At 57.9% G+C, this 26,125-nt stretch overlaps 7 protein-coding genes across 7 annotated transcripts; 3 read left to right on the top strand and 4 right to left on the bottom strand.

Annotated features, from left to right (window-relative positions):
• Positions 1-1,640: 1,640 nt before the first annotated feature.
• EX895_005286 (uncharacterized protein) lies at positions 1,641-3,002 on the top strand (the record flags this gene model as incomplete). Its single annotated transcript, XM_029885879.1, has 1 exon — positions 1,641-3,002. The coding sequence occupies one exon, from the start codon at positions 1,641-1,643 to the stop codon at positions 3,000-3,002; it is 1,362 nt and encodes a 453-aa protein (XP_029737731.1).
• Positions 3,003-3,622: 620 nt separating this feature from the next.
• EX895_005285 (uncharacterized protein) lies at positions 3,623-6,484 on the top strand (the record flags this gene model as incomplete). Its single annotated transcript, XM_029885878.1, has 1 exon — positions 3,623-6,484. One exon carries the CDS (start codon positions 3,623-3,625, stop codon positions 6,482-6,484), a length of 2,862 nt encoding a protein of 953 aa, XP_029737730.1.
• Positions 6,485-7,638: 1,154 nt separating this feature from the next.
• On the bottom strand, positions 7,639-9,807 carry EX895_005284 (uncharacterized protein; the record flags this gene model as incomplete). The annotated part of the gene is made up of 1 exon (XM_029885877.1): positions 7,639-9,807. One exon carries the CDS (start codon positions 9,805-9,807, stop codon positions 7,639-7,641), a length of 2,169 nt encoding a protein of 722 aa, XP_029737729.1.
• Positions 9,808-11,552: 1,745 nt separating this feature from the next.
• EX895_005283 (uncharacterized protein) lies at positions 11,553-14,045 on the top strand (the record flags this gene model as incomplete). The annotated part of the gene is made up of 1 exon (XM_029885876.1): positions 11,553-14,045. One exon carries the CDS (start codon positions 11,553-11,555, stop codon positions 14,043-14,045), a length of 2,493 nt encoding a protein of 830 aa, XP_029737728.1.
• A 194-nt stretch (positions 14,046-14,239) lies between these two features.
• EX895_005282 (uncharacterized protein) lies at positions 14,240-16,411 on the bottom strand (the record flags this gene model as incomplete). Its single annotated transcript, XM_029885875.1, has 1 exon — positions 14,240-16,411. One exon carries the CDS (start codon positions 16,409-16,411, stop codon positions 14,240-14,242), a length of 2,172 nt encoding a protein of 723 aa, XP_029737727.1.
• Positions 16,412-16,864: 453 nt separating this feature from the next.
• EX895_005281 (uncharacterized protein) lies at positions 16,865-22,258 on the bottom strand (the record flags this gene model as incomplete). Its single annotated transcript, XM_029885874.1, has 1 exon — positions 16,865-22,258. One exon carries the CDS (start codon positions 22,256-22,258, stop codon positions 16,865-16,867), a length of 5,394 nt encoding a protein of 1,797 aa, XP_029737726.1.
• A 965-nt stretch (positions 22,259-23,223) lies between these two features.
• Positions 23,224-24,240, bottom strand: EX895_005280 (uncharacterized protein; the record flags this gene model as incomplete). The annotated part of the gene is made up of 1 exon (XM_029885873.1): positions 23,224-24,240. The coding sequence occupies one exon, from the start codon at positions 24,238-24,240 to the stop codon at positions 23,224-23,226; it is 1,017 nt and encodes a 338-aa protein (XP_029737725.1).
• Positions 24,241-26,125: the final 1,885 nt, after the last annotated feature.

The following is a 26,125-nucleotide window of genomic DNA, read 5'->3' as shown; positions in this document are numbered from 1 at the left end:
CGAAGTGCAGTTCTTCCAACCCTCTGGTTTGTCGCGTGGGCCGTGCTCGTTGGTGGCGGGTCAAATCATCTAGAAGAGGCGAAAATGGCGAGCGAGGCTCGTCTCGTGCCTGATTGGACACAGTGCTTGGATACGATGGGGAACACATCGCCGATGTTGAGCGGAAACAGAAGACTTCCCGATGCAGTGTTTATTCAAAGTGCTTTCATTTTCGGTCATGTCCGGCGCAAATGGCCTGAGCGCGGTGAAAAGGAGACCTTTTCAGCCGGCGATCCCGCTGCCTGTTTTTGACCGTTGAAAGGCGCGGCCTTCTCCACACAGAGCTGGTCGAACAATAGCTTCAAGCGACACACTCGTGCATGCTCCTGCTTGTTCTTGACCGTATACTTCCACCACCAACCATCGTCTTGACTTGATTCCACTAGATCAACGCATCTGGCACCGAATGTAAGCATTGCAACACTCCTGTCACGACTTCCTGGACTGCACTGCCAATGACGCTGCGAACAGACACGCTGACGATCTCGTTGATATTCATATCTCCCTCTCAACACCCTTCTCGAACCTTGTTCTCCGCCGCTTACCCATGTGGCTCCGCCGACACGACCTTTCGACCTGGACTCGAATGCGACGCTTTTCCTTTTGGACGTCGTCAACGACGGCTGCACACGATCGTCCACGCTGCAACCTTATCTCGGTCACGATTGTCGACATGGGTGTCCTTTTTTCGAATCGATCGTGTCTCGCTTGCCCGCTTTTGCTCTACCCCGCCGACATGTCTTGGCTCCTCCTTGCCTTCTGCGTTGTCTTTCTCGTCGACCAACTCAACATGCGGCGCCCGACTGCGATCTCGTATCAACTCGCATCGCGTCACGGCTTCTGGTGGTTGCTGGATATCGTTGGATACGAACATCCTGGAACTCTGCTCTCTTCGGCTTCTTCCGACGCTTCTGACATTGCTGCCGCTTCCAACGATTCATCCGTTGACTTGCTCATGTCTCGGAATCTCGGGCGAATACTGGATCGATCGCCTACGACTCAATTAAAACGGGAAATCGGGAACATCATGGCTTGCGCATCTCGTTCCGACGCAACTTACGACGACCTGGCCGGTGACCAACTTTTGCTTGCTCTTTTGCAATGCGTACAATACAATACCCTGCTGCTCGTGCGCCTCGGATTTCCCCGACGTTGTGGTTCCCCGCTCGCGTCTTGGCGCCACGCACATTCTTCCCTCAAATTCGACTTGCTCCTTGCGGTGGCATTTTCTCATTTTCGGCCAATTCTTCGCGGTCGCAAATTGGCTTTTCGGACTTTCGGTCGACGCTTGCGAAATTGGCTCTATTTGTGCCTTTGTGCTGGCCGTCGTTTCCTTTTCCCCCACACTCGCCTGACTCGAATGTTCTCTGTCCTCTGCTGTCAAACGTCGGTCCTTGTCGATCTCGACCCTCTCGCTTCACTCGCGTTACGACGTTTGCTCTTCTGCTGGTCCTCGGTGGATCTTCGCTCAAATTGCGCCTTGTTCCCTTCCTTCCTTCCTTCCCCGCGGGCTCCTCTCCCGCGCTCATTGCGACAACGCCGTTGCTCCATCTCTCTGTTCCACCACCCCCCTCGACCGACAACATCCCGTTCTGCCGACCATGCCGCCTCGTCGTCAATCTCTCTCTGGCCCGACGGTCGTGGATCATATCGCTCCTCTCGACTCACGGCGGCCCTCAACGTCCTCTAACGCTTCTACCCCTCGCGATGCGACTTCAGCAGCACGCAACCGCATCCAGCAAGTCACGCAACACATCACCCACAGCCTCCCTTCCACACTACGAACAGACATGTCGTCGCAAGAGTTCAAGCAGGCACCGCACAAGCTGCTGGTCATCCCGGGTCCCATCGAGGTCGCCGACGATGTGCTCTTGGCCAACGCCCACCCGGCCATGTCGCACGTCTCGCCCGAATTCATCCCTGTCTTTGGCGACTGCATCCGCATGCTGCGCGAGGTGCTCTTTGCTCCCAACTCGCAGCCCGTCCTCACTGCCGGCTCTGGTACCCTCGGATGGGACCACGTTGCTGCCAACGTCATCCAGCCCGGCGAGGACGCGCTGGTGCTCAACTCGGGCTACTTCGGTGACAGCTTTGCCGACTGCCTCGAGACGTACGGTGCCAAGGTCGACCAGATCAAGGCTCCCATCGGCTCCAAGCCCACACTTGCCGAGGTCGAGGAGGCGCTCAACAAGAAAAAGTACAAGGTGCTCACCTTCACCCACGTCGACACTTCGACCGGTGTGCTCAGCGATGCCAAGGGTCTCGGCGAGCTCGTCAAGCGCGTCAGCCCCGAGACCATCCTGGTTCTCGACGGTGTCTGCAGTGTTGGCAGCGAAGAGATCCGCATGGAGGAGTGGGGCATCGATGTCGTGCTTACCGCCACCCAGAAGGGTCTTGGCTGCCCTCCCGGTCTGATGGTGCTTGCTGCCAGCCAGAAGGCGATCGCTGCATTCGAGAAGCGCACCGTGCCTCCCAACAGCTACTTTGCCTCCTGGTCCAGGTGGCTCCCCGTCATGAAGGCCTACGAGGCTGGCACGGGTGCTTACTTCGCCACCCCACCCACCAACCTCATCTACGCGCTCCACGCCAGCTTGACCACCATCACCAAGGGTTCGCCCTCGCTCGAGGACCGATTCAAGCAGCACATTGCTGCTTCTGACCGTGTGAAGGACTTTGTGACGCAGCTCGGACTCACACAGCTCGCTGCTGACGGCAAGAAGGACGGCGCTCACGGTATGACGGCGGTGCGCTACCCCCAGGGCCTCAAGGCCACCGACCTGCTGCCTAAGCTCGTTGCCAAGAACATCGTCGTCGCTGCTGGTCTGCACAAGCAGGTCAAAGATGAGTACTTCCGCATCGGCCACATGGGCGTCACTGTTATCAACGACAAGGAGCGTGGCGACCTTGACCACCTGCTCACTAGCATCAAGGAGTCGCTCGCCGAGGCTGGTTACAAGCCCTAGACGGTATTTCGACGGCACAGACGTGATGCCGAACATTGACTCGCAAATGACAATCTCATTTTCAATCTGCGTCACATCCATAGTTGATACAGTGTGTGCTTGAAGAGAGAAGGTGGTAGCGCGCGACATCGGGAAAGGCCGTGCGTGAGCTTCGCTGCAAAATCCTCCACAAAACGCGCTTTTCCTGCAGCTGACCGAGAAGATCCGACTTCCGCTTCGGGACACCGATACTGGCTTTGCAGTTGCAATTTTTCTGTCATGAAAAGCTGAGCCGTCCTGCACGTGTGAGAATCGAATGAGACGTAAGCCTTTTTTGGAGTAGAGAACATATCTATGGTCCTCCCTCACTCCCATCATCAACACCCCAACGACACATCCAAGGCCTGAAGGTCGACCTTCAGACCAAAGACTCCAGTGGATCGCAGACTGCGTTTTGGACTTGCGCGACCCTCGTTTCGTCAACCCGCTCCGATCATCGACCCAGGCTCCTTCTGACGTGCTTCGATTTCGCCTTTCAATCTGGACTCGGTGGCGGTCAAGAGCATTTGCCAATCGCCTGTTTGCTGCTCGTCCTTGACGTAGTCACATATCTCCCATCTTATCAGCTCTCTTACGTCTCCATGAGCACCTTGCGTCCAACGATCAAGTCCGTGTCCACCGATGGAAGCACAAAGCAACAACAATTTGATTCCGCCGATCAAGGTCCGAAGCGCAGAAATGCCGGGCGCACCAACGCGCACCACGCTCGCAATGATGCAAGCGTCCACCAGCTGCAGCAGCAGCAGCCAAAGCGTGGTGGACAGAGCATGAACCACTTGCTCGCGTTCACTTTGCCACCTCGAAGCAGGCCGCCTCTAGCCGGGCCAGCCCGCAGATCGCGTCGAGGCGCCTCCTACACGCCCTTCAACAAGGAGCGCTACGTCAATGCACAGTATCGCTTCCTCGTTAAGCCAACGGGCGATTACACGGCCTACTTTGCTGATCCAGACATCTACCTCAATTGGGCCGACATTCTCCAAGTTGTCATTCCGACTTCATCGGCACTTGCTGGCGTAAGCTCATCGGCACCCATTACCGATCAGCCACGTGAGCCGGCACACGAAGGGGCCGCCTGTCCTATATGCCTCTCGCCGCCCACCGCTCCACGCATGACCAAATGCGGTCATGTCTTCTGCTATCCCTGCATCCTCCACTATCTCACGCTTAAGGACGATGACAACAAGAGCCGGCCAACTGCACCAACTCTGCAACCATCGACGCACAAGTGGCGACGCTGTCCGATCTGCTGGGACGCCGTGTACGCGCGTGACCTCAAGGCTGTCCGTTGGTGGGACGCAAAGGCTGCAGCACGCGAGCACGAAACCAAGCTGCAAGAGCAGTACGATCTCGAACGCGTCCAGCGCCTCAGCGAGCTCGACGAAGACAACCACGAGGCGACAGGCGACCCAAACGCGCCAAGCCTCACACACTCGCATCCTGACATGCTCGCGTTACGTCTTGTCGAGCGGCCCAACGTGACAACACTCGCGCTGCCCCAGTCGGCGACGTGGCCGGCTGCAGAGCTCGACTATCCCCTCATACCGGTCCACTCAGCACCGTGGCATTTCCAGCCAGATGTCATGGGGTTTGCCAAATTTATGCTAGCCACGCCAGAGTTGCTGATCGAATCGCTCAACAAAGATCTCCAGGAGCTAGTGGAAGAGATCGACGTGCTGAAAAGCTTCGGAACCGACGCCAGTGGGTTTCACTTTGTAGCATTGGCGCAAAACAAAGTCAGGGACCAGATACAAAAGGTGCGAGACGAGCTGGATCTCCCCATCGTCCGCAGCTCGATTGGTCAAGCGCGCAACAATCTCAGAGATCATCAAGCAACCTTGTCTGGACAGTTGCAGCGTACAGACCTCAGTCGACGTCAGCGTAAACGCATGGAGCGGTCACAGACCGACGAGGAGCCGGAAGGGATGGCTACTTCGGCCCAGTCCGACACTAGTGCTGCTCGTGACGGAACACCCGAAGCAGCATTAGGCGCGGAAGAGTTTTTGGCTTTTCGGGCACAGACACAAGGTGGCACGATGGGACACTCGTCCTCGGAGGGCGGAGCTGCATCTGGCAAGGAAGACGGAGGATCTCGAACAGCGCCGGATGCCCCGCACAAGTCTGGCCAGCCTCGTCAACCAAAGGCGCGCAAGAACGTCAATCCGCCGCAGCCCGAATCGTCTTCTTACGTCTTCTTCCAGGCGGCATCTGGGCAGAGCATCTTTTTGCATCCGCTCGACACCAAGATCCTACTATCGCACTACGGCGCGTACGCCCAGCTTCCACGCAATCTTGCAGTCAAGGTGGCGGGTGCAGACGAAGGCAGTATGAACGAGGAGCTGCGAAGGCGATGCAAGTATCTGCATCACATTCCCATGGCGGCCGATGTGGTGTTTATCGAAGTGGATTGGGAAGGTATGGATCTGATCAGCAAGTCGACGCTGCGTCCGTACGAGCAAGCGCTGCGCCAGCGTCGCAATCGACGACGCGACAAGGAGCGACGTGAGGATCGAGCCAAAACGCGAGCAGAGGAGGCGGAGCTCATCTCGAACCAAGGAGGACCCGCCGCTGCAGCAGCGTATCGGAGACAGCAGGAGCAATTGGCTGCCTTTACGAGCGAAGCCAATTTCCCATCGGATGGTCTCTCGCGCAGCTTTGAGCATGGTCGAAGCAGTGGCGGCGGTGCAGAAGCGGGAAGCGCAGGCGAAAGTGGGTTTGCGTCTGGATCATCGCCCAGCTTCCGCGAGTCGGCCATGTTTGGCGCTGAGCGTGAATACCCGGTACATCCTGGTGCAGCTGAAACGGAAGACTTCCCTGATTCGTTGCGCGGGACACGTACCGGACTGGATCAGGCATCGATCTCTTCTGACGACCAGACGGAACGAGCTCAGCACGGCGCTTCGAGAAAACCAGCGCGTGGATCGGCGCCGGTGAAGAAGACGGTGTGGGGTACACCTGCTTCTCAATCGAGCTTTGCCAATGCGATCCAAGGACGCGGTTCCGACGCTAATGGAATCTGGGATGACCATATCGAAGATGCATGGCACGAGCTGGAAGAAGACTATATTCTGGGCTCAACAGCTTCGGGACGCAGACCGACGGGTGCTGTGCGTGAAGGCCGCGGCCTCAACAAGCAGAGCCGCTCAAGTGGTGGCGGAGGAGGAGGAGGAGGAGGAGGAGGAGGAGGAGGAGGAGGAGGAGGAGGAGGAGGAGGAGGAGGAGGAGGAGCAGCAGCAGCCGCAGCCGCAGCCGCAGCCGCAGCCAAGACCGCAGCTGTTGGCTCAAGAGACGTATCTGGAACAGCTACCAAGGCGAGCCACGCGGAGGCAGAGGGCGAAGACACACGCGGCTCTGATACCACTGCCACTGCCGCAGCGACCAAGCCGAAGCGTGTCAAGAAGAAGCTCATTCTTACGGGAGGTGGTGGCGGGCGCGGTTCTCGTTAGGTGCTTTGAGGCATGCCGCATCACATTTTTTGACAATAGAGTCGAGTAAAGGAACAATCTCGAGTACACTCACCCGAGCAGGATGATGAGGTCAATCAAGAGGCAGCCCTCTCTTTTCTGTTGCCTTATTCCTGCGTGAAGGGAGGCTGAGCTCGCTTGTTCGGGTTCGTGAAGCGATGTGAGGACATGTCTGTTGCTGGGATGACGCTCAGAAGTACTGAGCAAGCAGCCGGGCTGCCGTGGAAGCGCAAACGGAGCGAAAACTTCCAAGGGCAGGAGCGATAAAGAGACAAGAGAGCATAACTCTGAACACCCAAGCCCTGTTTCAGCTGCGTGTTGTGTGCGGAACTGTGGTCGGCAGATCCGCAATTGGGGGACTAGGTTCGGCAAGGGTTGTGGAAAAGGCATTCGTATCCGATCGCTGACAGCTACTTACATCACTGTCGTTGTTCTAGAGAGGCTTCGGCTCTGAGCCGATACTGCTGCAGAACATCAGGTCGTTGGTAGCGAGCTTGGATCGAGGGCACCGCACTGAGAAAGGCAGCACATGGGGACAGGGTATTCTGCAGCGCCGTATACTATCCAGGACAGAAACAAAAGCCGAGCAGCATGAGGTCGAGAGCCAGCAGCACCCCTTCAGACTCCGACGGTGCATCATTAACCTGAAATGTACCAGTCAAAGGTGCGCCGGCTAATTTGGCGTGGGAATTACAGCGGAGGCCAGCTCATTTCGAAGATCGGAAGCCTTTTGACGCTTGTCCCATCTGTCCTGGCCGAGAGCATATAGTCGAGCCCAGCTAGAGACAGTTGCTTACGGGACTGTACCAAGCAGAAGGACTAGAATCAAAACGTTGCAGGCGTTTCGTCGCATGCCGAACCGGTTGGGGTTTGGACTCCATGTCGGATGCCGGGTGCCTCGTGGTCTCGCTCACGATGCCTTGGAAGCGCTGTGTCTGTAGCCGACAGCAAGGCGTTCCAGTTCGACGACGTGTGGCTGGCTACACACGGGCTGCACGCGGTGGAAGTTTGGGCACGCGATCAGATTAGCGGTGCAAACGGAAAAGTTCTAGACTGGACGATGGTACAGAGGGGAGTGGCTAGAAGCATTGTGACGGCGAGCGCCGGTCCTTGTTTTGGGAGAGGGGGAGGGAAAACTAAGCGACGAAGACGGAGTCGGACTGGGTCGGCTTTGCCTGAGCGGGCGAGGTGCCTCCGCTGGTTTGGCTTGCAGCAGTAGTCGACGTGCTGCCGTCCGAAGCTGAGCCTCGGTTCTTTTCGCCCGTCGCAGTGATGGCGTCGCCGCGGGCCTTGTTGCGCAGGTTGGCGAGGATGACTTTGGCGACGGGGATGCCCTGGACCAACGGAAAAATACCGACGCCGACAAAGCCGACGACGGCCCAGATGAACGAGACGATGACCCAGCCCTGGAAGAAGGAGCTGGTGAAGATGTAGTCGCGGTACAGGCTGAAGGGCCAGATGATGGTGATGACGACGAAGATGGTGAGTGCCGAAAACAGGGCAATGCGGAAGTAGCGGTCCAGGCGCGCGCGGTTGTAGGCCGGATCGTTTTCGATGATCTCGAGCTGGTGGCGTGGGTCGGCCGACGAGTCGAGGCTCGACGGCTTCTCGTTTGGCGAGCTGCTGCCTGTCTGCGCCTGCTGGTGCTCGTCCTGGTGGTGGTGGTGGTGCAGCGAGTGCTTGGCAGCACGCTCCACCTGCTCCTTGTACTGCTGCTCGAGGATCTCCGGGATCCTGCTCCACGCGAACTCGCGAGGGAAGAAGAGCACCGACAAGGTCGACAGCACCAACCCGACTCCAATTCCCGTCCCACACCCTGCGAGACACGGAATCACCTGCCCCACACTGTCCAAATCCACCACACCATAATAGTGATACGCCACCGAAAGCCAGACCGCCACTCCGCTCAAGAAGTTGATCCAAATCCCCGGGAAGATGACCGCAGGATGCAACCGCGTGTCGAAGAACGTAAAGATGAGCGGGGACAGGCCAGCACCGGTAAAGATACCAATAAAGTTGTACAGGAACCCGAGATCCAGCCCCACACCGTGGAGCAGACTGCCGAACGCCGCAGCAAATAGGCCGAATCCTGCAACAACGTACTGATTAAAGTGGAGCAACCCGGTCGGAGAGATCGTCGGCTTGAAGTAGGTCTTGAAGATATCATAAGAAACGACGGTTGAGACACCCACCATCTGAGCTGAAATGGCCGAGGTGCAGCTCATGAACATGAGCAGGAGTACCGCCGCTGAGCCACCCTTGCCCAGCAGAGCCTGAGCGGCGTAGGGCAAGACCAGGCCGGCAGAGACGTCTTCCTTGGGGATGCGGTTCGGGTAGGTCGGGAAGCCAGGGTAGGTGGTTTCCAGCGCCAGAGCCGAAAGACCGGCCGTCGTCGCCAGACACCAGGGGATCGAAAACCACGCAAGACCTCCGATGAGGTAACCAGGGAACGCGGCCTCCGGCGTAGCGGCGACGCCCTTCTGGTGGAACGAGGCATCGAGGAAAACAACACCGGTATACTCGAAAGTACTAAGCCAGGCAAAGTACTGTCCTCCGGACGTCTTGAGCGTTAGGGGACTGCCCTTGTAGTTGCCCGAGATGCTGATGTTTTCCGAGATCTTGACCAGCAGGTTGTACATGGCTGCGGGACTGCCGATCTCCGGGAAAGTGGTGTAGGCGCGCAGCCAGAAGGCGAACAGAATAACAAAGATGATGATCGTATGGAGATAGTCGGCCAAGATGGTGCTTCGCAGGCCACCTCGAAGCGTGTAGGCCACGACGCTGGCGGGGAGGAGGAAGAGCGCCGCATAGACGTTCATGCCGGTGATCGAGTTGATCGCAGCCGATGCGCCGAGCAGCACGGAACTGCAGACGAGAATGTTGTTGGCCAGGGCGAAAAATATATACGTCAAGTGCGGGAGAGTCCCAAATCGAATACGCACGAGCTCGAGATAGGTGTGCACCGACGGAGCACGGCGCTTGAGCTGAATCGCCAGCGTCGAGAAGAGAACAATCTGGGTGCAGTTGCCCGAGGCATACAGCATGGCTCCTGCCACACCATAGTTGTAAGCGGTCGAGACCGAGGACAGAAGAGTCACCGACCAAGTCCAAGAGCTGATCACAGCAGCTGCCGTGAGACCGGAACCAAGCGATCGTCGTGCGACACTGAATTCTTCAGCATCCTTGCCAATGCCGGCATAGCGGACCAGCGAGCGAGACACACCGACGACGACAATGGCGAACAGAGCACCGAGACCGATGACTACGCCATAGCCGACGCCCTGGGAGAGAGGAGGAACAGCCATAATGGAGCTTTCTCGTGCAGGTCAAGAAGAGAACGGAGGATATGCTGCGAACGGGAGGAGAACGAGCTGAGACAAGTATCCGGGATGCATCTGTTTAAGTACTGTTACCCATCTTATTCCATCATGCCACTTCTCTTGCAGTCAAAGCTCTTCTGTGACGCACCCATGAACGAGCATGAGACCCTAGGGACGCTGCAGAGACAGGCTCATGCTTTCGAATTTCTTTCATGCAAAGGCCTTGCCGGCATGTGCGGTACCTGCTTTGCTGACAACATCGCCGAGATCTTGTTCTACATCAGACCGGTTTCCAAGGCACAGGAACACTCGAGAAACGCCTCGCAACAGATCTTGGTTGGCAAAGGATGAAGTCACTGGAGCACTCTTGCAGCGCGCTAGTACTGGAATACAGTTCCAAGGAAAGGAATGTCACCCTGTCTGAACTGCCGAGATGGAGCGGGACGATGGGGGTACTCCGACCAAGGATTGCACAATCACAGAACAATCAAGAGATCTTCGCGATAAACATTACGAGAACTTTGGACAGGTAGGGTTGGTACAGGGCAGAGGCGGCGTCTACGAGATCTGCCGAGCTTGTGAAGAGGAGGCTAGGTCAATGCAAACCACCGGCAGAAGGCACGCCTTTCACGACGCACGTCAAGATAAGACCAGTCCACGGTGCAACTCGGTACGGGTATGGCGAGCTCCACGATGTGTCTGCTATCGCGCCCTGGGTGGGCGTTGACGATCGTAGCAACAGGCTGCAACCAGGGCGATTGGCAATCAAGAGACGGTGACAGGCCGCAGGCAGGCTCAACGGGTGGGCCATGCAGCCACACCGGTGATTGAAGCCCTTTGACGTGATTGGTATTGTATGCGGCTGACACCATTTCCAAGTTGATGTGCGCGAGCGTGCTCAAGGTGCAGCCGAGCATACAGGATGCATCCCCCAGCATGCAAGCAAGCGCACAGCTGAGAGCGCATCTGGGGTTTTGCGTAGTCGCCATTGCAGACAGCTGTCCAACACTGAAAGATAAAAAAGGAAAAAAAGAAAAAAAAACAAAAAGCAGCTGGTGTCAAGTCGCAATTAAATCACGGCATCCGCGCTAGTGGATCACGTCGGTCGCCTCGCTCTGACGCCATCCTGGCCAGATACACCCCACGGCTGCGGCGGAACAAACAAGCGCACGTTGCTACCGTTAATGCGATCCCCCCCGGTATCTCGAATAGAATGGATGCCGCAATCATGCATGCATTGTCCTCTTGGTGGGGGTTCCTAATCGAGATACTCCAATCGCCCGATTCTTACTGGATCGCGCTTTTCGATCTGCTTACTAATGACCGTCAAGGTGCGAGCGAGGACCCTGCCAGTCGTCGGTGGCTTGCTGATAAGATCCTGTCACGAGTGTCTCGGCGTTATGTGACAAGCCGAACAGACGGGGTGTGGCAGCCTCCCACGGCTCGCAGGGGATGCTTTGGCAGTCCGCATCTGCACTGCCGCTGCCTGCTGCCAGAGTAGCGAATGGAGAGCGTCGCTTTGTGCTCCAGCTTGCCGTTCCGAGGTCGATGACCTGAAGGGTACTACGACTTGACCCAGCCACGAGCCTGGCACAGAGGGGACCCCAGGGCTCAGTCCCTGCACCAGATAAGAGATATCTGTTCGAGTATATAGGTAGCACACAGCCAAGAGCTGAGTGTAAGCTGTGCGCTTCTTGACGTGACAGAGGCTGCTTTAATCACTACCAAGGATGTTGCCACCACATCGAAAGACGCCAGAGACTCTCATCATGCCCGAGGAGCTTGAAACGGCACAAGTAACACCCGGTCAAACACCTACGACAGCATGCCAACCGACCCTTCCGGCGCCGAGCAGGCTCTCGCTACCCGGTGTCGATGCAGCGGCGCACTTTGATCTGGTCATTATCGGCGCCGGTCCAGCCGCCCTAGCTGTAATCTCTCGCATCCTCGAATCACGTCCAGCTGCGCTCTACACCGAAGACGAGCACCGACACCTGCATTTCACCCATCGCCAACGTACGCCTGCTCTGATCCCGTCCAAAGTGGCGAGAGCGTCGAAAACGTCCAAGGCTAGCATCTCGAGGGAGCTGCAGGAACAGACTCGCCAGGGGAGCAAGAAGAAAGGCAAGGCGCTTTGGAACGTCGGCATGCAGGACCCGTGTCAATGCGATGGCAGGATCAAGATCCTCGTCATCGACAAGCTCGGCGAAGGCTTCCTGGGGCTCTGGAGGAGGAACTTCCGTGCGCTGAAGATCAGCCATCTGCGCTCACCCATGTTTTTCCACCCGGACGCCAGCGACTTTGATGCGCTCATCGCCTACGCCAACCAGCAAGGCCAAGCAGGCGAGGGCACACCGGACCAGGTTGTTGATCTAATTGAGCAAAAGATCGCAGCTGGAAAGCCTGCACCTTTGCCGCGCGGAACGGGCTGCCGAAGACGCTCCAGAGGCAGCAAGCGCTCGGCTTCGCCCGAGGCTGAGACCGGGAGCAACGCCGCGAGACTCCCCGACCTCATTGAAATTCTCGGCGTCGTCGGCAAGGAGAAATCCAAGCACAAACGCAAGCAGCAGCTGCAACAGCCCAAAGAGCATCACTCGAGCGCCGTCGCTGCCACTTCGACCAAGGTGCATGTCAACGAACGCGATCGTCGCGACTACTTTACGCCCAGCTCGGATCTGTTTGATTCGTTCACGCGTCAGCTGGAACACAAGTATCGCGTACAGTCAAGCGATAGCCATGGCTCCAGCACCTGGCCGAGCATCTCGCAGTTCTTTGACAGCGATGCGGAGGAGCATTCGAGTGCAGCAAGTGTACCAGACTCGACTGCTCAGCAAGGTGCAGGGCTGGATGAAAGCCCGGTGACCACGGTGAAGGGGGTCGTCAAGGATCTGGTCTGGTTCGATGGATCCAAGCAGACGGTGCAAGACGATTTCGGCAACCACAGTCCAGGCTTCCTGCTCGAGCTCGCCGACGGCGTCGCAGGCAAGTCCGCCACAGACGACGCGGTGGTGATCTCAGCTAAAGCCGTCGTCAGCGCTGTCGGGTTCGGAGGTGTACCTATGATCCCGCCCTACCTCTCTGCCACTCGCCCAACCAACACATCCGCCGCGGCTCCTACCAAGCCTCCTCCAACCTGCGGTCCAGGGTGGATGCATTCCAGCTGTCTCGCCACCCTACCCTTCCCGCTGCCCCCTGCCCTTGCACCCACCACGCGCGCGCGCGAGCGCACCATGGTCGTGGTGGGCGGCGGCCTCACCTCGGCGCAGATCGTCGTGCGTGCTCTCGAAGAAGGCTACGACAAAGTAGTGCTGCTCACGCGCGGGCATCTCAAGAGCAAGCCGTTCGACGTCGATCTCGGCTGGGTGGGGCGCTACAGCAACTACCTCAAGATGCAGTTCTGGCAGAACGAAGATGTTCAGGAGCGGCTGACTACGCTCCGCGCCGCACGCAATGGGGGCAGTGTCACGCCGACGTATGCGAAGGTGCTTGCGAGGCTGCAGGCGTTGGGCAAGGTCGAAGTGCGCACGCACACGACAATTGCGGCAGCCGTGTATGCCGCACCTGCGTGGCACGATCGACAACAGCGCCGCAAGCAGAAGCAAGAGGATGAAGAGAGAGCCGACTCTGAGCAAGATGACGGTGGTGAGGCGGAGGATTCGGATCAAGAAGACGCGGTGGACGACGGCGATCGGCAGTGGAGCCTCGAGCTGCGCACCAGCAGTGCCGGCGGCAATCTCGAGACTATCCGCGCCGACTACCTCTGCGTCGCCACTGGCGCAAAGATCGACTTCGGCGGGCTGCCGTTCCTGCAGCAGATCCAAAAGACGCACCCGGTCCGCCTGGTCGGAGGCCTACCAGTGGTCACCGCGGATCTCGAGTACCGCCGCGATGTGCCTCTCTTCGTCACGGGTGCCTACGCTGGCCTACAGATCGGCCCGGCAGCTGGCAATCTGGGCGGCATGAGAGACTCGGCCGATCGCATCGCCAACCGGCTGCTCGAGCTCCTGTCTCTGCCCGAAGGCGTGGTGCCCAATGTGGTCTCGTTGCCAGAGACCGTCGTGCCCAGGTTGCGTGTCGTGCACCCACAGGACGACAGGGGCACCAGTGAGACTGCAGAGGCTTCACCGCCGAACCCCGTCCGTAAAGACCGCAGCAACAGACGACCGGACCGTTCTGCCGCTTTCACTCACTTCAACTTTGACCTCCTCTCGATCGAAGCCTAGCATGCTCCTTTGTCCTCCATTTGTTTTCCCGTACGTGTTGCAATACGAATCATCCACACAGTCCGTAAAGAGGTGAATGCGCTTTCGCCGGTGGTGCAACTCAGGTGAACCCACATTGTCGGCGGTGAAATCAGCATTGTCAAAAGGGTATAGCCAGCGGTACAACTACAAACAGCAGTGAGAATTGGTAGAAATCAGATCAAGCACAGAGGTTCGCCCTGGACACTTGTCACGAGCAGATGCACGTCAGGATCGCTGAACGGCCTGTAACTGTCGTCCCCGCCATTGCCATTGCCATTGCCGAGCTCCATGGCCGCGAGCTCGTCGCGTACGTGTTCAAGTCGATCGAGATGGACGTACAACGCGACATGAGAAGGCGCTCCCCCTTGTTGCGTATGGGCAGCATAGTGCAAGATCGGAGAGGGATACAGACTGGACTCGAGCGAGTCCGCACCGTGCGACGAGCTGCTGTTCTGCGCAACGGGTGCGGATCCTGCTTGCACCACGCCATCTAGAGCACGGAAGAACGAGTGCGCCGTGGACTGCATCCAGACGAGCACCGCTCCGCCGTCGGCAGAGCGCGAGTGCGGACGATGTCCAGCCGAGCGTGGTGCGCGGGTGGGTGCGATGAAACACGCTCGTGTGGCGTGTGCGGACAGCGAGGGCTCCGAAAACGGTACGATGACCTTGACCACTTCCTTGCGTTGCGTGTGTCTTCGTCGTTGCAACGCCGCTTCGTTGAAGGCGTGCAACGAAGGAAGCTCTGTCGACTGGCTGTGTGCTCGGGGTTGAGTCTGGCGGGCGAGCCGGTATCCCGCAAAGCAAAGGCCGTGCTCGAACGCTCCGAGGAGCGCTCCGTCGTCGCTTTGGGAATTGTCGCCGTATCCAGCGAGACGCTGGTGATGGGCAAAGTGTGGGAGATCGGTGGATGGTCTCTTTTGGAGCTGACTCGAAGAGAAGCCGATGTCGCGACAGATGTCGCGCATCGAAGGAGGCTTCACAGCAGCTTGCAGCAGTCTCCGCGGACCGGGTGAGCGCATCTTGACGAACGATCCCTTCGACGACGTGTCCGAGTCTGGATGCACCGATGACCACCGTTTCGGTCCATCCTTGCTGTTGATGATCGAGGCTGCCATGCGCTGCGCCTGAATGCGCGTAAAGTGGGTGGTGTCAAAGTCGACCTGCACCTGATGCTGTGCCTCTATCCGGGACGGTGAGTGCACACCTGTGTCCGCACCATCACTTTGTTCCTGCTGCTCTCGCGGTGAAGGCGGTGAAGAGACGGCCTCGACTGGTCGCACCTCGCCCAGCTTGCGCAGTGCGCTCTGCGACAGTACTTGGAGTAATCCCGCGCTCCAGTCGCCGTCCTCTGGCTGCTCGTCCATGCGCTCGGAAGCCACAACAGGCGGGCCCGGCGCCTTGAACAGGGAGTCGTGAGACGTGTCTGTGGCCGAAACCATCGGGCCAGCCGGCAAGATCGAACTTACCGCAACACCCTGTTGCCGCGCATGTGGCAGCGTGGGAAAGAGACTGATCTCGGACACGTACGCAGCCCCCAAAGCATCAGCGTCCGGCTGCGAGTTCCGCTGGTGGTCCGCATCGCTCAGTGGCTGATCCGTAGATGATGATGGCGGCAGGCCACCGCCCAGCTGGACCCGCTGAATCCTCGCACGTCGACGCTTGGCTTTGGCGAGCGGCTCTAGCGACGCGCCTGCATTCTCGTTGCGCGTCACGCCGCCCGTCCTCGAGGTCTGGGCTGTGCTCTGCCTGCCTCTGTGACCCACTCGAATGCGAGCCGGGTGATGCAAAGATGGCAGGCCGACTGTGTGTGTGCTTCTATCCCTTGCCGCTTGTTCGGGTGCTCCGGTGTGTGATAGGCACAGACCACGGCCGGACCGGCCGGCTGCTTGGCCAGCAAACGTCCCGATCGGCGAGCTCGTCGCACTCCATTCCAGCTGAGGCTGTCTCTGCAGAAGCTGCAGTCTTGGCGTCTGGCGTGTGTCGACACCTTGGGCATCGGACAGCGGCGGTGCTGTTGTGATAGGTGCAGCGTGCGGAGGCGAAGCAGAAGGTCGTAATTCCAGAGGCTTGTTTCGCTTCACAAGAACGATTCGCCTCTTCGTTGTCACTTTCGGCGACCCATCTGCAGATGTGGCGTGAGGCGGCTCGGGCTGCTCATGTCGGTTTCTAGGACCTCGCGTCGCGAGAAGGCGAGAGGCTGTGGTGAACGGAGGCGGCGAAGGGCCGATCTGGACCAGGCGACGCATCTTCTGTGCTGGCTCTACCTCTGTCGCAGCACGATAGGCCTCGCGATGCCGGCGAGGGCTGGTACGCTGAGCAGGTGCATCGTGTCGAAGACGTGGCATCGTCTCGGATCAGCAGCTTCCCCGGCCGCCGGCGCCTGTCGGGGTAACACGGGCTGTGAGCGTCGAGAAGGCGCACACCTCTGCTATGCATGCAGCGTCTCTCGCTCCATACTGAATCCGAACGAGAGCAATGTGGCGTCGGTGTTGGGACTGCAAATCAAGTGTTTGGTGCGGATAAAGCAAACAGCAGACTAAAGCGTTAATCGATGTTTGACTTCGGACTCTCACGGGACGGCAATGAGCAGACAAACAAAAAATTGGACCCTGGCTGGCTCGAGTTGGCACTTAACGCGTCCAGTCGCTCACCTGCACTCCGCGCGAACATGCTCGTCAAGAACTGCAGTCACACTCATACGAGAGCCGGCGTGTTGTGGAACATGACATTTGAATCAAAACCGTGGAAACTATCTAACAAGATGATGGTGATACAAGCGATACGGTCCCAGCCAATCTTCATGCCGCAGCACCGATCGGCGCAGGCAGAGCAAGACGGATCTCGGGCGTACCGGTACCCGAGGAAACCGGTCGTCCAACCACGAGCTTGCTCGAAGGGGTCTTGAGCATGTCGACGTCTCCGTGCAGAGCAGAGCCACCGATGAAAGCCATGGTCATCTCGAACGACGCCTTGAGCAGCGTCGACGAAGACTCGGCGATACCGGAACGGTTGAAAGGACGGAAGCCACCGGCAGCCGTCTGGTAGTCGGCGATGAGGAACAAGTGTCGCGGCGACACAGCAATGCCGTAGGTATCAAAGATGCCTCGCATCTCGGACACAATGGCGGCACGCGCGGCTTCGACACCGTACGTGTGCAGCACGGCACCAATGTCGTTGGTGTAGAGGTTGTCCAGGTCGACCACACCGAAGCCAAAGTCCCACAGATCGCGGAAGTTGATACCTTCGGCCGTGAGCGCGACACCCTCCTTGCCAGCCTTGGGCGGCGGCTTCATGACACGAGAGATGTTGGGAATCTCGTGGATGACACTGTTTCGGCAGACGCGCTCGACTATGTTGATCAGCAGCAGCTTCTGCGACTGCGTGGCCAGCGTGAGGTCCAACTCGGCCCATCGCGCTTTGACGTCGTCGAAGCGGAAGGCGGTGATGTACTTGGAGTTCTCCTGCAGCGCTCGGTCCAGCGCCGAGGTCTGCTCTGCCCATTCTTCGTTGATCGAACCATCCTCGGACTCCGAGTCGCTGCGGTCGCTGTCCACATCCATAGCATTGGCCGACTTCTTCTTGTTTCCGTTGCTGAAGGCGGCTTCGATGTCCTCGGCGGTGGAAGGAACGCCACCCATGTCCTCGTCATCACCTTCCTCGTAGGATGCGTGCGCCGCTGACTTTTGCTTCCTCTTGGCATCGTCGGCGTCTCCGTCACCGACATCCGACGACGCATCCTCCTCATCGTCCGAATCGGCCTCGTTGCCTCGTGCGCGCACCTGGCTGCTGCCATTAGCACCCGCAACTGGCGCTCCATCGTTGTCGGCATTGTCACCGGCAGGTGCATTGTCCGAAAACGTCTGGCCCTTTCCGATGGCAGCCGCCTGCAGAGCGTGCTCGCGCTTCTGCTTGCGCATCTCGAGGTTGATGCTGTTCTCCAGTGTGGGCGCAAACGTCTCGTGCAAACCGCGAAGAATGTGCGACGTGGTGCAGTTGTACTCTTCCTTGCACTCGTCGGCTGGATAGAAGTTGAGGCGCACCGTGTACGTCTTCTGACGGTGGAAGCCAGTCTTTTCGGACTTGGGTGAGATCTTTTCCGTGACCGTGGCCTCGTCGATGACCTGGCTGAGAACGAGTCGACTGCCATCCTTGCAGAACGTCTTGATCTGGTCGTTGGTGATACCGTCGAGAACGGGTAGGCGCATGATGGGCGTCTTGATCTTCTGCGACGCTGTCATGACAATCTCACGCAGACGCGGGATACCGAGCGTCACGTTGGCGGCACCGTGACCGGCAAAGTGGAATGTGTTGAGCGTCATCTGCGTCGAGGGCTCACCGACACCCTGGGCAGCCAGCAGGCCAACAGCCTCACCAGGGTCAACGAGACCGCGGTGGTAGAGGACCTTGCACATGGCGCGGAAAGCCTCGACGCCGAGCTTCTCCTTGGCGAAGCGGAGCTTCTCGACGGTGCCTGCATCAACGGGAGCGCCTGCGTCCGCCTCAGACTTGCGCTTCTTGCTCTTCTTCTTCTTGTCGGCGAGGAGCTTGCTCGGGTTCTTCTCGATGTAGGCCTCGATCTCCTTGGCGTATTTCTCGGACATGGAGCCAAAGTGTGTCGAAGGCGTGTAGACGCTGAGAACGGGGTCGTACTTGTGCGGCTTCTTGAGCGCCTTCTTCATGTGCTCAGCAGCGAGCTCCGCCTCGACCACCTCACCGAGCTGCTTGGGATCGTAGCGCTTGTTGTAGTTCTCAAAGTTGGCGGCGGTGAAGTCGAACTGTCCGATGTACTTGCTCTTGGTCGTGTCGAGGGCATCCTCGCCGTAGTTGAACTGCAGGATGGAGCCGTCGGCGTTGCGGACCGTGTTGTCGTACTGGATATGGACACCTTCAAGATGCTTGATGAGACATCGCTGCAGGTAACCGGAACGCGAGGTCTTGACGGCCGTGTCGATGAGACCTTCACGGCCCGCCATGCAATGGAAGAAGTACTCCTGAGGACGGATACCCGTCAAGAAGCGGCCACTGACAAAACCACCAGCTCGAGCCGAGGTCTCGAAGGGACGGAACGAAGGGAGCGACTTTCCGCTGACCATGAGAGGGACACGTCGACCCTCGAGGGCTTGCTGGCCGAGCAGACACGAGATTTGCGACACGTTGACGGCGGAACCCTTGGCTCCGGAACCGGTCATCATCTGCATGTTGTTCTCAGGGAACTTCTTGTACAAGCCGGCGGGCAAGCACGACTCGATGATCTTGGAGGTGAGAGCGTTGGATGAGTTCATCATCTCACCATCGAGGACAGCGAGCTTGTCATCATCGCGGAGCACCTCCTCGAGACGGATGCGCAGATTCCTGTCCGTGTCCGGGTTCCTTTCGTCCTCGCCTTCGAGACCGACGGTCTTCATTGCGACGCCCTTGCCCTGGTTCTTGGCAGCATCGAGCGTGGTGCGTCGCACCTCGTCGCCCTCCTTGCTGAGCAGAAGATCGTCCATTCGACAGGAGAAGGCGTTGGTCTGCAGGAACTTGGTGAAGAGACGTGAAAGAATACTGAGGAGTTTTCCGGCAGTCTCGGACCCGTAGATCTCAAAGATGGCGTGGACAAGACCAAACGACGAGGCACCAAAGGCGGCCTTGTCGAGCACACCTTGCAGTAGCTCGCCGTCTTCGATGATGACCTTCTCCTCGCTGGCGTGGTCCTTGCCCCACATTCGGCCGGCCACCTTGGCTTTTGAGGTGAGGTTGAGGCCATCTGCTTTGGAAGGCTTGAGATTGAGGAGCACGGTCGAGATGATCTGCTTACCCGTCCAGCGAGGCTCTGGTTTGAGAAGGGCCGGTGGCACGGTGAGGACGCGGCCGCCACCCGTGTACTTGCCTTCCGGTCGCAAAGCACCGTAGAGCACCTGCTGGTACTCGGCGCGCGTGTAGAGCGTGTTCTTGGACGTCATCCACACACCAGCGACCACGTGATCCTGAATGAGACCGCGGAGCGGGTTACCACTGGTGGGGGTCAGATACTGGTTGTCGGTGTTGGCGACGTAGTAGCACTCGGCACGAGCGGCTTGCGACTGCGGGAAATGCATGTTCATCTCGTCACCATCGAAATCGGCGTTGTACGAGTTGCAATTGGCGTAGTGCATTCGAATCGTCTTTTCGCCGACGAGCACACGTGCTTTGTGGGCCATCATCGACGGTCGATGCAAGGTGGGCTGTCGGTTGAGCAGCAAGATATCGCCATCGCGGAGGTGACGGAGCACCTGCTTGTTGGCGATGGGGGTGCGCGTCGAGCTACCGAGGCCGGCAAAAGTGCCGCGGGCCTGCTTGGACGAGTGTTCTTGCGGAGTAAGGAGTTGGTTGGCAAGTGCGGTTCTCTCCTCGACGCTGAGCTTGTCGAGCTGCGTCTCGGTGCCATCCTCGCTGCGGATGGCGACGGCACCAGGATACTTGAATGGACCGTTGATGACGAGCTGTCGCATGAGCTGAACGTTGTGTACGGTGACGGGCTCGGGATAGGTGAGCTTGCGCGCAAAGACGGGCGGCACGCCGATCTCGTTGGTCTCGATGTTGACGTCGGGCGAGATGACGGAACGGGCGGCAAAGTTGACGCGCTTGCCCATCATGTGCTTTCGGAAGAGACCCTCCTTCTTTTCGAGGCCTTGCTTGACACCTGGTGGTGGCAGCTGGCCTTGACGCAGAGGCATGGGGTTCTTGCTAGCGTCGATGAACGAGTTGACGTCGACTTGGAGCTGCATCATCGAGTTGAGGACCTTGCGGCGCGTGTCTTCGCGAGCCTTGATGATTTGTGCCTCGGCTGCTCTGTATTCCGATTCGGGGGCATTGGGACCGAGTTCGGGGAAATCTTTCTTGGAAACAAGTCGGGCCAGTTCGGTGATCTGATCTCGGATGGCAAAGGTGGTCTTGAGCACGTTGGTGAGCAGCTCGTTTTGGGAGTTCTCGAAGGTCATGTCACCCATGATACTGGCGGGACGGAAGCGTGTTGGTGGCACGGCAAGCACACTGATGAAAAAGTTGTCGGCACTGGCACCGTTGGGAGTGGACCAGATGGATTCGCCGACCTTGGGCTTGACCTTGCCTTCCGAGTTGCCGAGTCGGAAAGGACCATTGCGACCAAAGAGGAGCGAGCAGAGAGGGCCTTCGTTGTGGAAGAGCAAACGAAGATGCGCTTGGCACTCGACAGCAGGCATGACTCGGTAGCCTGCCTCTTTGGGAGCGTTGTCTGCGGAGATGGCCTGCGATGCGATGCCAGCGTCGTCGTCGGCATCTGCAGAAGCCGATGTGGACGCGGCCGAAGTAGCGAGACGGCGCTCGATGGCAGCGACGCGCTTGACAGGCGAGATGCGGAGGTATCCCCTCTGTTCGTTGGAAGCGATCTCGTTGGGGAGAGGAGCCTTCTCCATGATCTTGAGGAAGCCGTCGCGACGCACATTGGGACTGATGGCCGCACACTGACCGCAGCGCTTCTTGTGAATGTCCTTCATGAAGTCGTTGATGCACTTCTTGCGAGCCGTGTAGGCGAGACTGCCAGCTTCGGGCTCGACCTGAGCCTTGCCGCTCGCCTTGGCTGCCTTGATGAGCTCCCTGACTTGCTTGTTGATGCGATCGGCGAACTCGGCGGGGGTCTCGCCGGTGAAGCCGTTGGGTTTTGAGCTGCCGGCTTTCGACTTTTTAGGAGCCTCATCCTCGTTGGCATCTTCGTTTGCACTGTCGAACTCTTCGTTGCTGAGGTCGGAGAATTTGGCGTTGGAGCGTGGCTCCTCAGCCTCGATGTTCTCTGCGTCGTCGACAAGACCGTACTCGAGCAGTCGCAAGCGTCCAATGACCTTGGTGAGGACGACGAGCGAGGCACGGAAGCGGTGGCAGTAGAAGCAGGTGCCTCTCAACAGGTTGAACATATTGCCCATGAAGAGCGGGTGGAAGACGGGCGAGGGAAGTTCGATGTGGCCAAAGTGGCCGGGGCATTGATACGAGTTGAGGTGGCATGTGGAGCAGATGTCGTTGGGTCGCATGGGCCCAAGGGCCGAATCGTAAAGACCTCCTGCATTTGGGTGATTGGTGGTGTCGAGCAGAACAGGGTTGATGATCTGCTTGACCGAGATTCTGCGAATGTCCTCGGCGGTGAGGAAGGAGAAGGAAGCCGAGGAGATGGTCGAGGTGATGGGTTTCTTAATGTCCATTGTGAGCTAGAGATCCAAGGGTGGGCCCCCTGGAAGCACCTCAAAGACGCTGGGTGTCCAGCCGGCTGAGCAGGTAGCAGAGCGGCCTCGCAGTGAACGAGTGAGGAGACAGCGCTCTCGATCTTCTTCACTGGTGAAGATCAGCGTTGAGGTTCCGTCTAGCAAGGAAGGAGGATAGGTAGGAGATGATGGTAGCGATGCGGAACTGCGGTTGAGCAGACTTTGCGCGATGGCTGAGCCCGCCAGTGTCGTGAGCCGAAATTTTTCTTTGCCGTTCAAAACCAAAGCAAAAGCGTTTGGCACTTCTTCCAAAACCTTTGAACAGCGAGCGGGTTTGCAAAAAAAAAATTCCACTTGCTGCACGTCCACTTTTTTTCGGCACAGAGAACACGCTTACAAATTCTTGCTAATTTTGGGCTTCTCAGAAATAAAATACTGACCTAACAGCAATACAAGTTTTTCCTCAAGAGATGTCGCTGCTCTCTTCCGGGTGCAGGTTCCCACCGCAGAGTCCCGCGTTTCACGGTATCAGCCAGCCAGCTGTTTCTTGTCGGGTTCTTCCTATCAAGGCTGCAGTGTGCATGTAGTGATTCAACAAGCTCAGCTATCCTGGCAGTGCTCCAGAACGGTTCCAGTCTGCTCAGGCTGTTCCGCAACAAGCCTCACGCTCTCCTATCACAGCTTTGAGAAGAAGAAATGACGGAGGAAGGATGGGATTAGGGACGGTAGGTCGTACATTAACGTGATAAAAGTAGGAACGAAACAAAACTGGGTATGTTGGTTCAAAGTGTAACAGTGTGTGCACAATCTTAGCGCAAGCTGAGAATTGGCGTAAGAAGAAAAGACTAAGTAGCTGGTGTTGCAAGAACGTCGCTCGAGCTTTCAGCGTCTTTGAAGGAGAGTGCTTCATGATGGGGACAAAGCTCGGAAACTTCCTTGTTTCTAGTGCGAAACTAGAAAGCAGCTTACTGAGTGTAATCGTGCTGCTGCATGGTGGTAGGGGGAGCAGGGTGGAGGACGTTGGCGCCCGTGGTGTTGGATCCGGTAGTGGTAGCACCGGTGGTGGTGGCGGTGTGGGCACCAGTGGCGCCGATGCCAGCCTCAGCAGCCTTGCCGTTCTCCATGGTGCGGAAGTGGTTGGCCGAGAGGTCCTCGTAGTCAGAGAACTTGCCGCTCTTGAGGTGGAGCGAGGAGTAGTTGCATCGTCGGAGCGACCATAGGTGGAAGAGCGCAAACACGGGCTTGGCGAGCAGGTCGAGCACACCATAGAAAACCATCTCACCGGTGGGCGAGATCGTGTTGCTTCCATCAGCCAGACCCCAGGCAATGGGGTACAGGGTCCAGAGAAGGGTGAGCAGCATCGCCGAGTGCAGGTACGACTTCTTGAAGTCATCGCCGAGGTGGGCGGCCGACTTGAGACCGGGTCCGTAAATGACCCAGAAGACGTAGAACATGGCAACGCAGCCCATGGTGTAGTAACCCCACTTGTAGGTGGACTCCACCAGGGCGCCAACGAGACCGGTGATGATCATTACCAAGTCGAAGAAGATGGTGATGAAGATAGTCGAGAGGGGAAGACCGGAAACGAGGAGGATCTCGAGGAGGAGGAGAGGGGTGGTGATGGTCCAGTCAATGTAGCGAGCGTACCAGATGGATCGGGTGGGGCGCATGCCATTGACCTGGTTAGGGCCGTAGTTGGTGAACTCGACGCGGACTGGGGTAGCACCCAGGTCGGAAGCCATGGAGAAGTAGGCGACCGAGGCGGTAGCCAGGATGGCAGCCGAGAGGTAGTGGAAGGCACGCTCACCGCGCGAGATCTTCATGGACCAGGCCATGGAGCCAAGGCCGGTCAAAGCCATGACCGCAAAGACAGCCCAGAGCCAGTCGGAGCCGTGGGTGGTGATGTCGATGTCAGCGACGGTAGGGTTGACCGAGAGGGCCTCGTTGCCCGCTCGCTTGAGCAGCTGTGCGGCGGCGTTCATGTTGACAAAACTCGAAGGATCGAAGGTGGAGGATGAGGGGTCTGCCTGTTGCTGTAGGGCCTGGTCGAGTGGGATCCAAATGGCTCGCTGCTGGTGGAAATGATAGGTGAAGGAAGTGGGATATGTAGGATGCGAAAGAGAAGCTTGCTTATATCTCGAGGAAGCGAAAGCGCCTGATCTGCTGGGTTCACCGGCCAGTCGGTGAGCGGACAAGCTGAAAATCTTCTCTAGAGGGCTGCGAAACGGGAACGATTTGCTGTCGAGGCCCGAACAACGGATTGGATTGTGGCATTACATCACGACGTAATCATGAGAACCATCCCTTCCGGCGGGCAGTTTCCGGAAAGGGTGTGCGGCATTTGTGGCAGGAACAGTCCAAGGACAGGATCTTTGGCACCACACGAGGAAGCACGACACGTCAAGAATGTAGGTCGAGGCGCGGAAGCGAAAAAGTTCAAGCGATGCGATAGAGTGGTCATGCAGGTGCTCTATGCTGCTGACGGATGGCATGTACCATTTAGGCAAGCTGAGGTCTGGCAGAGGCCGACGGCGTCATCACGGCAGCGGCGGCAGAGCAGGATGGCAACGGTGGAGTAGTTGGTTGGCACAAGCACCACGAACCGGTACTAGGGATAACGTCATTCGAGCAACTGCACAATCGCAGCGAGGCGAGATCAAGACGACTGGGACAAGGGTCCAGGACGAACCTCTTGATCGGGGGCTAGCGCGCGTATGACGATTCCCAAAACAGAATCTCATGGTGAGGGGGCGTTGAGAGAACTTTGCAAGACAGGGAAGGGGGGATGGAATGCGGGAAGCGAGAGACAGGCTCTGTCCCGTGATCGCTGTTGTGCACCATGGTGGATCCATCGATGAGATTTACCGAGAGCAGCGTCATTGGAAGAGGGCGAGCGAACCCTGACGTGAGCCCTTGAGCCCGTTGCCTGTCGTAGCTCGATCCGTCCTGATCCCGCAAAATTCGCTGCTGTCCACCAATGCGCCTCAGAATATCCTTAAGAATAAAATAAAAACTAGAACGAAGACTCATCCATCGTAGACCAGAGCGAACAGCTATGCGGTACAGAACGAAGGGGCAGCCGTACTGCGCGAAGCTTCTCATCAACTCCAATCAACCAGTGTGAGCAATTAGCAACTTGGAGCTCATGGATCGAATGCGACAAGCGAAAGATAACGAGCCGACTCTCTGGCGGAAAAGATAGCCGGTCTGCTCTTCGTTTCGAAAGTGCTTCGACCGCCTCGTGGAAGAGCATCTCCAAGAGGCTTGCATGCTAGAGTGGCTTGACGGATTCAAGCCGATGAGATGCCGAGCACTTGTCGAGCAGCTAGACAGATCGAGAAGATATGAGCAGCGTCATGCGTGTCGATTCGGCTAGCGACCTAGCAACTCATATCGAGCGGGCACAGAGTCATCGCCGACTTTCCAGCATTGCAAGTTACGGTCTGCATGCACAAATGACCAAGCTTTGGAACTAACGGACTGGGCTCGGGTGTCCGAATGCACGCATTGCCGCCGCCACGCCCGGTCAGCAATCTCCTCGCCTTTGACCTTGAACCACAAAGAGCTTATTATGACATGCATAGTGCTAGACTCAAAAATCTCGCGCGGAGAGTTTGTGGTGCGGAGTTGCAAGTCAGCATAGTCATCCACCTGCCACGCTCTATCCACACGAGCGGATTCTGACATTTGGCCTTCGAATCGCCGCTTCGGCTCGGGTAACCAAGATGCCAGTACGAGTCGCAGCCGTCCTGACCTGAAGCTCGAGTGACTTTCTTTTGTAGCGAAAAAAAATCTCGTACGACGAGCTAGTTTCCTATCTCCATGCGCCCCGCGGGATAAACGTGCCTGCTGTGTCGCTTGACCGTC

The sequence above is a fragment of the Sporisorium graminicola genome, chromosome SGRAM_6 (genome assembly GCF_005498985.1).
Source record: "Sporisorium graminicola strain CBS 10092 chromosome SGRAM_6, whole genome shotgun sequence".
NCBI lineage: Eukaryota > Fungi > Basidiomycota > Ustilaginomycetes > Ustilaginales > Ustilaginaceae > Sporisorium > Sporisorium graminicola.
The sequence above is the reverse complement of the archived record's forward strand: the minus strand, read 5'-3'. Positions and strand labels throughout refer to the sequence as shown.